Source organism: Mandrillus leucophaeus, unplaced genomic scaffold (genome assembly GCF_000951045.1).
Source record: "Mandrillus leucophaeus isolate KB7577 unplaced genomic scaffold, Mleu.le_1.0 Scaffold484, whole genome shotgun sequence".
Taxonomy (NCBI): Eukaryota; Metazoa; Chordata; class Mammalia; order Primates; family Cercopithecidae; genus Mandrillus; species Mandrillus leucophaeus.
The window spans coordinates 60,134-72,324 of NW_012105187.1; the positions used below are offsets into that span (position 1 = coordinate 60,134).

Sequence of the window (12,191 nt, forward strand, 5' to 3'; positions counted from 1 at the left end):
GGGTTGGGCTTCAGGGTCGCACCAAACAGAAACCACATCGTTCTGAATTGTACCTCTGATGGCTGGGCCAAATGCTCATTCTATTTAATGTCATTGCCACAGTCTGTAGCAAAATCCTTAACATTATAAAAGAAGAGATAGGAGCCATTTCAAACCGTGAAAGAAGAGAGAGCACAGCAAAGTCCAGGTATCCTGGCTGATGGAGTTCAGTCTTGGAGTCTTCCAGCAACAAATGATGCCTTTGTTGCCCCAGGGATTTACTTCAGTCCTCTGTGATGGCTAGGCCTCCGTGAAGGGAAACAGCCAATATTCCTTTACCCACAGGAAAGAGAGAGGTGGCAGGCCAGAAGGCAACATTTGGGCACAAAACCAGAAATGCCTGTTCCCATTTAGGGTCGTGGGTTTCCAGGCTTGGGAGTGGGCCCTTTGCCAGGGAACTGCCCTCTTCTACCCAGTATTTCCTGTCTCTATCTCCTGTCCATATCATCTGTATGGGTGAAGTGAATTTCTTGCAGATAGCATATAGTTGGGTATTGTTTCTTTATCCGTTTAGCCACTCTCTACCTTTTAATTGCAGGACTGAGCTCATTTACACTCAGTGTTATCAATAAGTAAGGACTTACTACCGCCGTTTTGTTGCTTATTTTTCTGGTTGTTTTACAACTCCTTTCTTCCTTTTTTCCTTTCTTACTGTCTTTCCTTGTGGTGAAGTGATTTTCTCTTGCAGTATGTTTTAATTTGTTGCATTTGATTTTTAGTGAATGTATTATAGATTTTTGCATTGTGGTTACCATAAGGCTTACAAAAAACATCTTATAGATATGTTATTTTATAAAGAAGTTAATCTATCTCAGATCATAAAGAATAAAAACAAGGAAAATATTTTTTTAAAGCTTTTACACTTTAACTCCATCCCTACCACAGTTTGACTTCAATTATCTTAATTTACTTATTACTAATGTTTTAACAGTTTCTGTAGCTATTATCATTTTTGATAGTTTTGCCTTTGGGGTTCATACTAAGTTATGAGTGGGTTGAACACCACAATTATAGTATTAAAGTATTCTGGGTTTGTCTGTGTACTTAATTTTATCAGTGCGTTTCATACCTTCAAATGTTTTTTCATTTGTTTGCTTTTTTAAGTTTTCTTTTCATGTTAGTGTTTTTTTCTTTCAGATCAAAGAATTCCCTTTAGTGCTTCTTGTAAAACGAGTCTAGTGTTAGTGAATTCTTTCAGCTTTTGTTTGTCTAGGGAAGACTTTACCTCTCCTTTATAGTTGAAGGATAACTTTTCCGGATACAATATTCTTGCATGGCAGTGTTTTTCTTTCAGCACTTTGAAAATCTTGTTCAACTTCCTGCTGGTCTGTATGATTTCTATTGAGAAGTCTGTTACTAGATGAACTGGAGGTCTCTTATGTGCTATTTGCCTCTTTTCTATTTCTGGTTTTTATTTATTTATTTATTTATTTATTTGTATTTTTCTCTCTGTCCTTGACTTTTAGGTGTTTGATTATTATAGTCCTTGAGGTAGTCTTATTTGGGTCAAATCTGTTTGGTGTTCTCTGACCTTCCTGCACCTGGATATTTATCTCTTTCTCAAGGTTTGCAAAGTTTTCAATTATTATTGTTTTTTAAATAAATCTTCTATCCCTTGCTCTTGCTCAAGTCCTTCTCAAACACCAGTAATTCAATTTTCTCTTTTGAAATTACTTTCTATATCTTGTAGGCAAACTTTGTTGATTTTTATATTTTTTCTTCTTTTTTCTCCTCTGACTGTGTATTTAAAATAGACTGTCTTCAAACTCACTGGTTCTTTCCTCTCCTTGATCCATTTTGCTTTGAGACCTCTAATGAATTTTTCAGTTCAGCAAATGTATTTCTAAGTCCCAAGATTTCTGTTTAGTTTCTTTTATTATTTCAACTTCTTTGTTAAATTTCTTCAATGGATTTCTGAATTGTTTTTCTGTGTTATCTTGGAGATCACTGAGTTTTCTTAAAACTGCTATTTTGAATTCTTGGTCAGAGAGCTCACATATCACAATCTCCTTAGTGTTATTTTCAGGTTCCTTGTTTTGGTCCTGGGAAAGGAAGATTGTGGTTCTCTGTTTGCTCTTGTTTCTTGTGGGTCTACATATGTGTCTTTGCATTAAAGGGTTATTTATTCCAGTCTTCTCTGTCTGGCTTGTTTTGTTTTTTATTGAATATATTTGCTTAGAGGATTTTTTTTGTTGCTTGTTTGTTTGTTTTGATATGGAGTTTTGTTCTATCACCCAGACTGGAGTGCAGTGGTACAAACATGGCTCACTGCAATCTCAACTTCCTGGGCTCAAGTGATCCTCCTGCCTCCGCCCCCCAAGTAGCTGGGACTACAGGCAAGCACCACTATACCCAGCTAATTTTTTTTTTTTAATAGAGATGAGGTCTCACCATGTTGCCCAAGCTGACCTGCTAGGTCACAGCCTCCTTTTCAGCTCTAGGAGGTATCTAAACCTCAGAATTGCCTCAGTTCTAGTAAAGGATTGGAGCACTGCTCTTCCCAAATGGAGGGGATCCCAAAGGGAATATCCTGGCAGTGTGGGAAGGCTAGTTAGGGGTTTGTGCCTATGGGACCTGTGGGACAAACCTCCTACAGTGTGATGTTGCTGAACAATCACTCTAATTTGATGTCTCCTTTGACTGATTTATAGAGCAGAGTTTCCAGAACTGGGGATGGTGGTCCCACCTCCCCGCTTTGCCTGTCCTCAGGAACAAATTTCCCTTCAGGCACTCTGAGTTCTTCCCATGAAGATGTTTCCCCTGCCAGAAAACCCAAGATGGTGGAGAAGCTGGTTTTAAACCTCAATCTCACTTTTTCCATGGTAGAAACAGCAAGTTGGGGGAAAATTTTCCATGCACTTGTTGCTGGGCGTAATGTGGGGAGGGGTGTCTCAGATGTGGAAGTCCAATTCTCTTACCATCTGCTCAGAGTTTTTTCACTTCTCTGCATCCCTGGGAACTGTCTCATATTATATTTGAGTTCCAGGATATTTCTGGCAACAATCTTAGCATTGTCCATTTGTTTTTGTTTTTCTGGGTTGTGGTGGGTGGAGAGTGAAGCCAGCATCCTTCCATGCTGCCATTTTGGTACTCTATGTTACCATTTTTTATTTGTCCCTTCTGTTCTATATTTCTTTTTCTTTCCTTTTCATTTTCTTTTAGATTAAGGTGGGGGGATACATCAATAATTTCTATATTTTTTCTCTAGTAATGTGTTTTCTTCTTCTTTTAGTGATTACCATATTGATTTCCAAATGCATCCTTGACATACTGGAGTTTGATGTAAACCAGTATTCCTACTGAATATGTATTATTGTTTTATGAGTCAATATTTATTTAGGCTAACTCACATATTTACCTTTTTCTTTATTTTTCATAGATTTTTGCTCCCCTAAGCTGCCATCTAGAAATTTTTTTTATGTCTAAAGAGCGCCCTTTGATGTTTCCTTTAGTGTTCATCTGAAAAAATGTCTTTATTTTGCTTTTATTTCTGAAGAATATAGTTTCTGAATGTAGAATTCTCCTTGGAGTTGTTTCTTATTAACACTTTAAAAATGTTATCCCATTGTCTGTTGGCTTCCTTACTTCAATTTAAGGAGTCACCTGTCAGTTTTCATTGACATTGCTTAGTAGAAGAAAATAGTTCTTTTTTCCCCCCCTTTTCTTTACTATAATATGCCTCAGGTTTCATGCTGCTTGTAGCTTTGGAACTTCTGGACTAGATATCTTTTGTCAGTTTTAGGGAATTTTCAGTTATTATCTCTTTGTATTTTTCCTGCTCCATTCCATCTATTCTGATAATTTTATTTTACATATTTTTGACTTTTTAAGTATATTTTGTATACTTTTTTCTGTATTTTTCATTTTTCCTCCTCTGTGTGTTTCAGTCTGGATATGTCCTTTGCATCTAACTCCTAGTTCAACAATTTTCTCTTTAGTTGTGTATAATCTGTCATTCAACTCATCTGCTAGTTATTACTTTTCTTACTTGTAATCATTAAACTTTTTATTTCCAGAATTTCCATTTTTATAATAGTCTTTATTTTGATATTTTTCTTTTTGTCTTATAATTACTTGAACTATACTAATAATAGTCACTTTAAAGTTTATATTTGAATTTTCAGTGCTTATTTCAAGCACCATTTCCCCCCTCCCTTGGTTTTTGGAGAAGTCTTTTAAAATATCTTGTTATTTCTGCTTGATTTATGAACATCATTGATGAAAATTTGTAGAGCCAGTTTGAACCTCTGGATGAAGTTATTTTCCTCCAGAGAGGATTTTTACTTCTGATATACACTAAACTATTAGCATCCAAATAACCTTAATTTACCCAGGGATTAAGTTGTTTCAAAGCTAGTTCTCATTCCCTTGATGATGAGCTATTTCTTGTTTTCTTTACTCTTCGAAGTTCCAACTGAAAGCTTGGGGTGTTTATCAGGGCCTTTTCTCCTTTGCTGTTTTGTAATTTTTGCCCCCTTTGCCCTGAGAATCTGCCAAAAGCTCTGCTAAATTCCCCATTAGCAATTTGTTTACATAATTGTCAAATGTCTTAAGAATAAAAGCTATGTCCAATGTTTTGCCCATTTGCTAAAGACCTATGGCTTTGTCTTGTGTCCCATTGTGACTTTAACACTGTAAATGCCTTTAGGGTGGCGAAAGTATTGCTATAAACTGACATTCCTGGTTTTTAGCATCCTCATTGTTTCCAACCTCTATATATTGATGTTGTTTTGTCTTAATTTTTTATAAATTTACTTTCACTTTGAAAGCATATTATTTTTATCCAGTATTTCTAGGTGTTTTGTATTGGGAGGGTTTTTGTTTTGTTTCATTTTTATTTTATATCTGGTCTTCCATAGTCTAGATTTTATTTTTTCACTTAGTTGCATTTGTTTAGATCCAACATATATTTCTATTGCTTTTAATACTTTTTGTATGCTTTCTGAAGGTATTGCCAAGCTACACACAAATTTCCTGTGTGGGTACATTCTATTTAAAAATTGTTTTAAAACAATGACTATATAACTAGGTCATGTTCTGCTTTCTATAAGTCAGATGAGTAACACACCATCTATGCCTTTGATGAGTTCATAGTCTATGTTTCCTTCTATAAAGGGCACTTATAATACTGAAATTCATGAAATCTATTGTTCTTCAATAATAATGTTTTGTTTTTATTATTTAAAATTGTTTTTATAGACTGAGTCTTACTCTGTTGACCTGGCTGAAATGCAATGGTGTCATCATAGCTCACTGCAGCCTCAAACTCCTGGGCTCAACTGATCTTCTTGCCTGAGCCTTCCAGGTAGCTAGGACTGCAGGTGCACACAACCACACCCAGTTAATTAGAGATGGGGTCTCACTGTGTTGTCCAGACTGATTTTAATATCCCAGTCTCAAGTGATCCTCCCACTTTGGCTTCCCAAAGTGCTGGGATTATAGGCATGAGCCACTGTGCCCAGGCAATAATGATGTTTTGATATATGTGAGAGAATAATGGTTTCTAAATGGCAATACGGAACCAAACACCCATTCTGAACTTGTATGGTGTGTTAGAATATCATTTGAGAAGCTTACAGGGGAAGCAGCATCCTTGGGAAAGAAAATGGTTTTTATTAAAACAAGAAGATGGAGGGAACTTTTAAAGAAGAAGTCAACAATCTGTGAAAGTTTGCTTATTACAAAGCAGGGATTCCAGGGGACAAGTGGAAAGATTTAGGGTAGGACAATAGAAATGTCAAGGAAGACAGAATGTCATGTGGAATATGGTCTAGTAAAAACAGCTGATCGGAGGAGGCCTGACATTTGGCATTAACTAATGTAACGAGGAGAGAGACAATCTCTCTGAGGAAGGTGGGCGCTAGACCTAAAGGCCAACATACTTAGGTAACATAACCGGGACTGATGTTCATGTCAGGGGTATCAGTCATCCCTAAGTCTGTTCTTAACACTAATGACCTGAGATGGCAGCAGTTGTGGGGACAGTGGTTTTTTCACATGAACTTAATGTCTGAAAAATGTCCTTGCTACTTTTTCTCTTTTCATTGCTTATAATATAGTGTTCTCCAACTTAGTGATTTTTTTTTTCCTTTTAGATTTTAAAGTGGAAATTGTCAAGGAACCAAAGATATTTTCACGCTCAAATAGGAAAATGTCCTTCCTCAAAAAAGCTCTTGTAAGGAAGCCATCAATGAGACCCAGGTGAGATATAGAATCTGGCTACAGCAACATCTTCAGGCACATGCTTTTGAAAAATCTCAATATGTCTAACGGTAAACTTATCTCTCTATGTGTAGGTTTTCAGACCCTTTTCCATATACAATACATAAGGCACAGATACTCTTGGTATTTTAAATCTTTTATTTTCTAAAATCAGCACTATGCAATGTATATATGTTATACAATAACTTTTCAAACTTAAACCATCATAGACATCTCATGTCAGTATGTGCAGATCTACCTCCTTCCATGAGTGTACTATAACTTATATAGACATTTACATTGTCTTTAATTTTTTAATTGCTATAAACAGTATCACAATAAACATCTTTGTCCCTGTTTCTTTGCCTATTTGTGTCTTCTGGATTATGTACTGCTGTAGTAGCCTCCTAACTGGTTCCTTACTTCTTGTCTCTCTCCACTTATAATCAATCTGAGAATCAAACTCTGATAAGGTCCCACACTAGGCAAAGACCCTGTGGCCTTTTCTTTCAGGAGTGCCCACCCACCTTTCTGTCCATGTACCTCAGCATAAGTGCCACCTATACATAAAAATTTCTCCAAATATTATGTTTGCTATAACTTCCTTCTCTTCTGAAACCCTAAATGTCTAAAGTACAGTATCAAGCATTTATATGTACTACTTTTTACTGATCTTTACTTTTTAGGTATGTTTTCCAACTTCTTGACTTGACCATAATTTTCTTGTGGGCCACGGCATTCACTTACTCATGTATTCATTTTCATTCAGTTACTATCTATTATCTGTCATGGCTAGCTATATGAAAGGTCCTCTTCTAGATGAGGATATGGTAGAACATACACATTTGCTAGTCAAAATTTCTGGCGGAATATTTTGCATAGAAAAAACTCCCACAAAACATTTTCTTTTTTAAATTAATTTGTTTTTCTTGAGACAGAGTCTTACTTTTTGGTCCCAGCTGGAGTGCAGTGACTCAATCACAGCTCACTGCAGCCTCAACATCCCTGGGCTCAAGTGATCCACCTGCTTCAGACTACAGGCACATGCCACCATGCCTGGCTTTTTTTTTTTTTTTTTTTTTTTGGTAGAGACTGGGTCTTGCCATGTTGCCCAGGTTGGTCTCAAACTCCTGGGCTCAAGTGATCCTCCCACCTCAGCCTTTCAAAGTGCTGAGATTACAGGTATTTGGACCCAGCCAAGAATGTTTTCCTTTATTGATGACATTCATTGAGGGTGATAAGTCTTTTGTCTCATCTAACCACTGTAGACAGATCTTCCTCCCTTTCAGCAACTGAAATTATTCTCTGAGGTTCAATCATTTGTTGTTTTTGCTTTTCCAATTTGTTCTAGTCACTGATCTCCAGTATGTCTATAGAAATACTTAGTTTTCAATTTCGTTAAGCATGAATACCACGGAAGTCTTAAATCACGTATCTGTAAGATCACTGAGTCCTAGAAGACATATCAGGGTCATATCGTCTAGTTTCATGACTTCAGTTAAGACCAAGCAGAATAGCTCACAGATACCACAGCTGCAATTCTCTTAAACCTTTTCCCTATCCCTTATTCAATAAGTAAATGGCTATTGATTATATACTGTATTCTAGACACTCTGAGTTCTAATGATGTAAAAATAAGACATAGTCCTTGCTCTTAATCTAATTATGTAACTAAAGAAAATGCAAGGCTGACCTTAAAATGTCATGATACAATATTAGCTAATTACTATGGGAGTGAAAGGAGAGAGAAATTTTGAGTGAGGATCAGGAAAAGTTAGAATATCAGAAGATGCTCAGAATAGCATGTGCAAATTCAATTGCAAAGAAATTAGAGTATTTTGTAGGTAGGGATAAACCCTACTCAAAGGTGAAGATAAAACACAAAGCTATAAATTCATGAATATAAATGTAATATTCAAAGACTTGAAAATAGTCCAGTGATGTTGAAGTATAGAGTGCATGTGGCGAGGGGACATAAAACATAAAAAGCCAAATTGAGACCAAATAATTAGAAAAAGGTATTGGGTAGATTAGTAAAGAATTTGCATTGATTAGATGGCAATGACGGTATTCTTTGGGGTTTGCTGGAGCAGTGGGTGGCAGAAATATCTACTATGTAGATTTTTAAAATATTACTCTGACAGAAATGAGAGTATAAGGAGTCAGACATCCAGAGGTTGAAGGCAGAGATAATGTAGTTGGAAGGTCTTTGCAGTGTTCAGGAAAATGATAAAGATTTGAGGTAAACAGTGGAAGTAGAAATGGAAGGGAAAATACAGATGTACAAAGCAATGAAGGGAGAAAATCAGACTTCTGGAATGGTAGAGCAAGAACCTTGTAAGTAGTCTCTCCATAAAAGTAAAACTGGGAAAACCTGTCAAAAAGAACTTCAGAACTCTATAAATTAACTGAAGGCATATAACAAATAAAAAATTGCTCATCCAAGAAAACTACCAAACCTCAGTAAGAATAGTGTAATCTGTGCCATTTTAACTTGTAATCACTCAGATCACCAACAAGCTTCATAGTCATGAGTACCAGCCATCTTGCTGCCAGCAGAGGGCACTGATATGGTCTGGAGCTCCACAAAAAAGCCAATGACCAGGAGCACTGTCAAAACCAATAGTAAGCCTCGTGGCCCAAAAATTGGGAGGCCACTATCACAGCCACTTAAGGCAGTGATACTAGTTCGGCAAGCAGTAAAACATTTAAAAGTAAAAAAGGGAAATCTGGGAGCAAGATATTCCCAAGGGACTGTGCAAATGCTGTGCAGACGCTCAAGAGAGACCAAAGAGGAACCCAGTTATCTATTTATCACTGGGTTATCATGAGGCCCTGAAAACTAGTATATAAAAGAAAATTAAGAATTAAAAAGAGAAAAAACTGAGCAGACACTTTAGTAGCCACACACTTCAGGGGAGATATACACCACAGAACTAGCCCAAGTAAGACATTTAACAAAAAAAACAAAATATAAAAAGCAAACAAAACCACTGACAGCAGCAACCTTTGGTGGATGAGGGATGGGGTGTAAATTCAGACTCCAGGGTTGCGATAATATATTATCCCAAATTCAACTTTAAACAAAAAATTATAAGACACACACACAAACAAAATCCCAGGAAAGTATGGTCCATCCACAGGGAGAATAAAGGCAGTCAACAGAAACTCTCTCTAGGGTAATTCAGATGTTGAACTAAAGACTTCCAAGCAATAGGTTCAAAAAACTAAAGAAAATCATGTCTAAAGAATTAAAGGAAAGTATGATGATAATTAATCAAATATAGAATATCAATAATGAGATAGAAATTACAAAATATAATGAAAAAATCTGGAGTTGAAAAGTACATAACGGAAATGAAAAATTTACTGGAGGCAATCAATAACAGATTTAAGTTGACAAGAGTCATAGAGATCCACACATAAACACATCATAATCAAACTGTTGAAATATAAAGACAGAAAAATCTTCAGTGCTGCAGGAGAAAAAGAACATATATTCAATGGAACTACAGCAAGATTAAAGTTTATTTCACATTAGAAACAATGATACCAAAAGTAGTGAGATTATATATTTAAACTAAACTCAAAGAAAATTAATAATAACTGCTAGTGTGTAGTACATAAAATAAAGAGAAAAACATAGAAAATCCAGGTGAATAAGTTAATTCTTTGTAGAGATCAATAAAATTGTTCAACTGTAAGATGTATTGACCAGGGGAAAAAAGATGACACAGATAATCAAAATCTGAGTTTAAAGAGGGCATATAATCACTGCCCTGCAGAAATTAATAAGATTGTAAGGAAACGCAAGAAACAAACTAGGCAACTTAGATGCAATATATAAATTTCTAGAAACACCCAAATCATTGAAGTAAGCTAGCTATTTTTCAAGGAAAAGTAGAAAATGTTAATAAATCTATAATAAGAAAAAAATCAAATTAGTAATTTAAAATTTTCTCACATAGAAACACTCAGGCACAGACAGCTTCACTGGAGAACTCTATGAAATATTTAAAGGATAAATAATGTCAATATTCCATGAACTCTTTGAGGAAACAGAGAAAGAAGGAACACTTGCTAACTTTTCGATGAAGCCAGTATTTTCCTGATCCCAAAGCCAGACCAAAGACGTCATAAGAAAAGAAAACCACAGACCAATACTCCCTCTAGTTTCTAATGAAAACCTTCAATACAATATTATCAAATCAAATTCAGCAATATATAAAAAAGATCAGTGGACAGGCATGGTGGCTCATGCCTATAATCTCAGCACTATGGGAAGCCGAGGTGGGCAGATTGCTTGAGCTCAGGAGTTTAACGCAAGCCCGGGCAACATGGTGAAACTCCATCTCTACAAAAAAAAAAAAAAAAAAAGCAAACATTATTAGCGGGGAATGGTGGTGCACACCTGTAGTTACAGCTACTTGGGGGCTAAGCGGGGAGATCACTTGAGCCTGGGAGGTCAAGGCTGCAGTGAGCTGTATTCGTGTCACTGTACTCCAGCCTGGGTTACCAAGTGGAATTTATCCTAGGAATACAAGGAATGCAAAAACCAGTTAATACACCACATTAATAAAATAAGGGGGGGAGAAATTCACATGAATATCTCAGTTGATGTAGAAAAAAAGGCTTTTACAAAATCCAACATACACGTGTGACTTTTAAAACTCTCAATAAAATTAGAATAGAAGGGAATTATCTCATTCTGTAAAGGGCATCTATTAAAAATCTATGGCTAACATTATACTTAATGAAATAGGTGTATAAAGGAAGAAGTTGTTGGTCAAGATGTGGGTGTATGTAGAGAGGTTTAAATAATAACTATAACATAAAGATGAAGTTTGATGTGGGCAGTTGAAATGTAGAAGTGGAGCTCGTGGGAACTGGAGATATAAATTCACTATATCAATAAAATTTAAAATCACTTCCTCATATCAATAAAAATTGAAATCACAGAGGAGGCACAGATTACCCAGGAAAAACCATAAAGCAAAAGAATAGAGGATTAAGGATGAAACATTAGGGGCACCTTTATTCGAGGAGCAGTGAAAGAAGAAATCAGCAAAGAAAATTTAGAATCATTAATTGAAAACTGCTAATCATGCTCCACCTCACAGAAATGACTGCTAATTAGGAGTTGTTTTGAATCCATAATGTAAAAAGAGAATTCCCTTGAAAAAATTATCCCCGTTAAAATATCTACCTTCATCTTCCATTGGGAAGGAAGATATTGGACCAAGCTTAGAAACGGTACATAAAAGTTCAAGTTAATCACCAAAGAAATAGACAGATTTAGCCAATCCATCCACAATGCTCTTCACATATGGCTAAAGGTCCTATAGCCTGGGCAATGCCCTTCCACGTTTTCTAACTGAAACAGAATCCAGAATCATCATTCCTTTCTCTCTACCAAAGATGCTTTCTTGTTTTCCAGAAACTTGACAGAAGTCCTCTTAAATACACAGCACTTGGAGTTCTTCAGGGAGTTCCTCAAAGAACGGAAGGCTGAAAGCCCATTGCAATTCCTCATAGCTGTACAGAAGATCAGTATGGAGACCAGTGAAAAGATTTGCAAGTCTCTCATAGAAAACGTAATCAAGACTTTCTTCCAAGGCCAACTCTCTCCTGGTATGCATCCTCTTCTGATCCTGTTTTCTCTCTCTCTTTAGTGTCTTAAGAGAATAGCCTGTCTCGTGTGAACCCCCAGAGAGAGTGGTACAGAGCAGCAGCCACATGGGGCAATATTGAGACAGATTAAGAGGGAAGGCAAAAGCAGAGAACAGTAAAAATAAATCCAAAGTCTTAATACAAGTTGTATTACTCTGTTCTCACACTGCTGTGAAGAAATTCCTGAGACTGGGTAATTTATAAAGAAAAGAGGATTGACTGACTCACAGTTCCACATGGCTGGGGAGGCCTCAGGAAACTTACAATCATGGCAGAAGGCA

The 12,191-nt window shown here is 36.3% G+C and overlaps 1 protein-coding gene across 1 annotated transcript in view; it reads left to right on the top strand.

Annotated features, from left to right (window-relative positions):
- RGSL1 (regulator of G-protein signaling like 1) overlaps positions 1-12,191 on the top strand; it is a gene marked incomplete at its 5' end in the record, with an annotated part of 100,374 nt that overhangs the window by 54,362 nt on the left and 33,821 nt on the right. The window contains 2 exons of the mRNA XM_011995362.1: positions 6,135-6,240; positions 11,678-11,871. Of these exons, the coding sequence (XP_011850752.1) occupies positions 6,135-6,240; positions 11,678-11,871 (300 nt within the window). The remainder of the gene's footprint in view (positions 1-6,134; positions 6,241-11,677; positions 11,872-12,191) is intronic.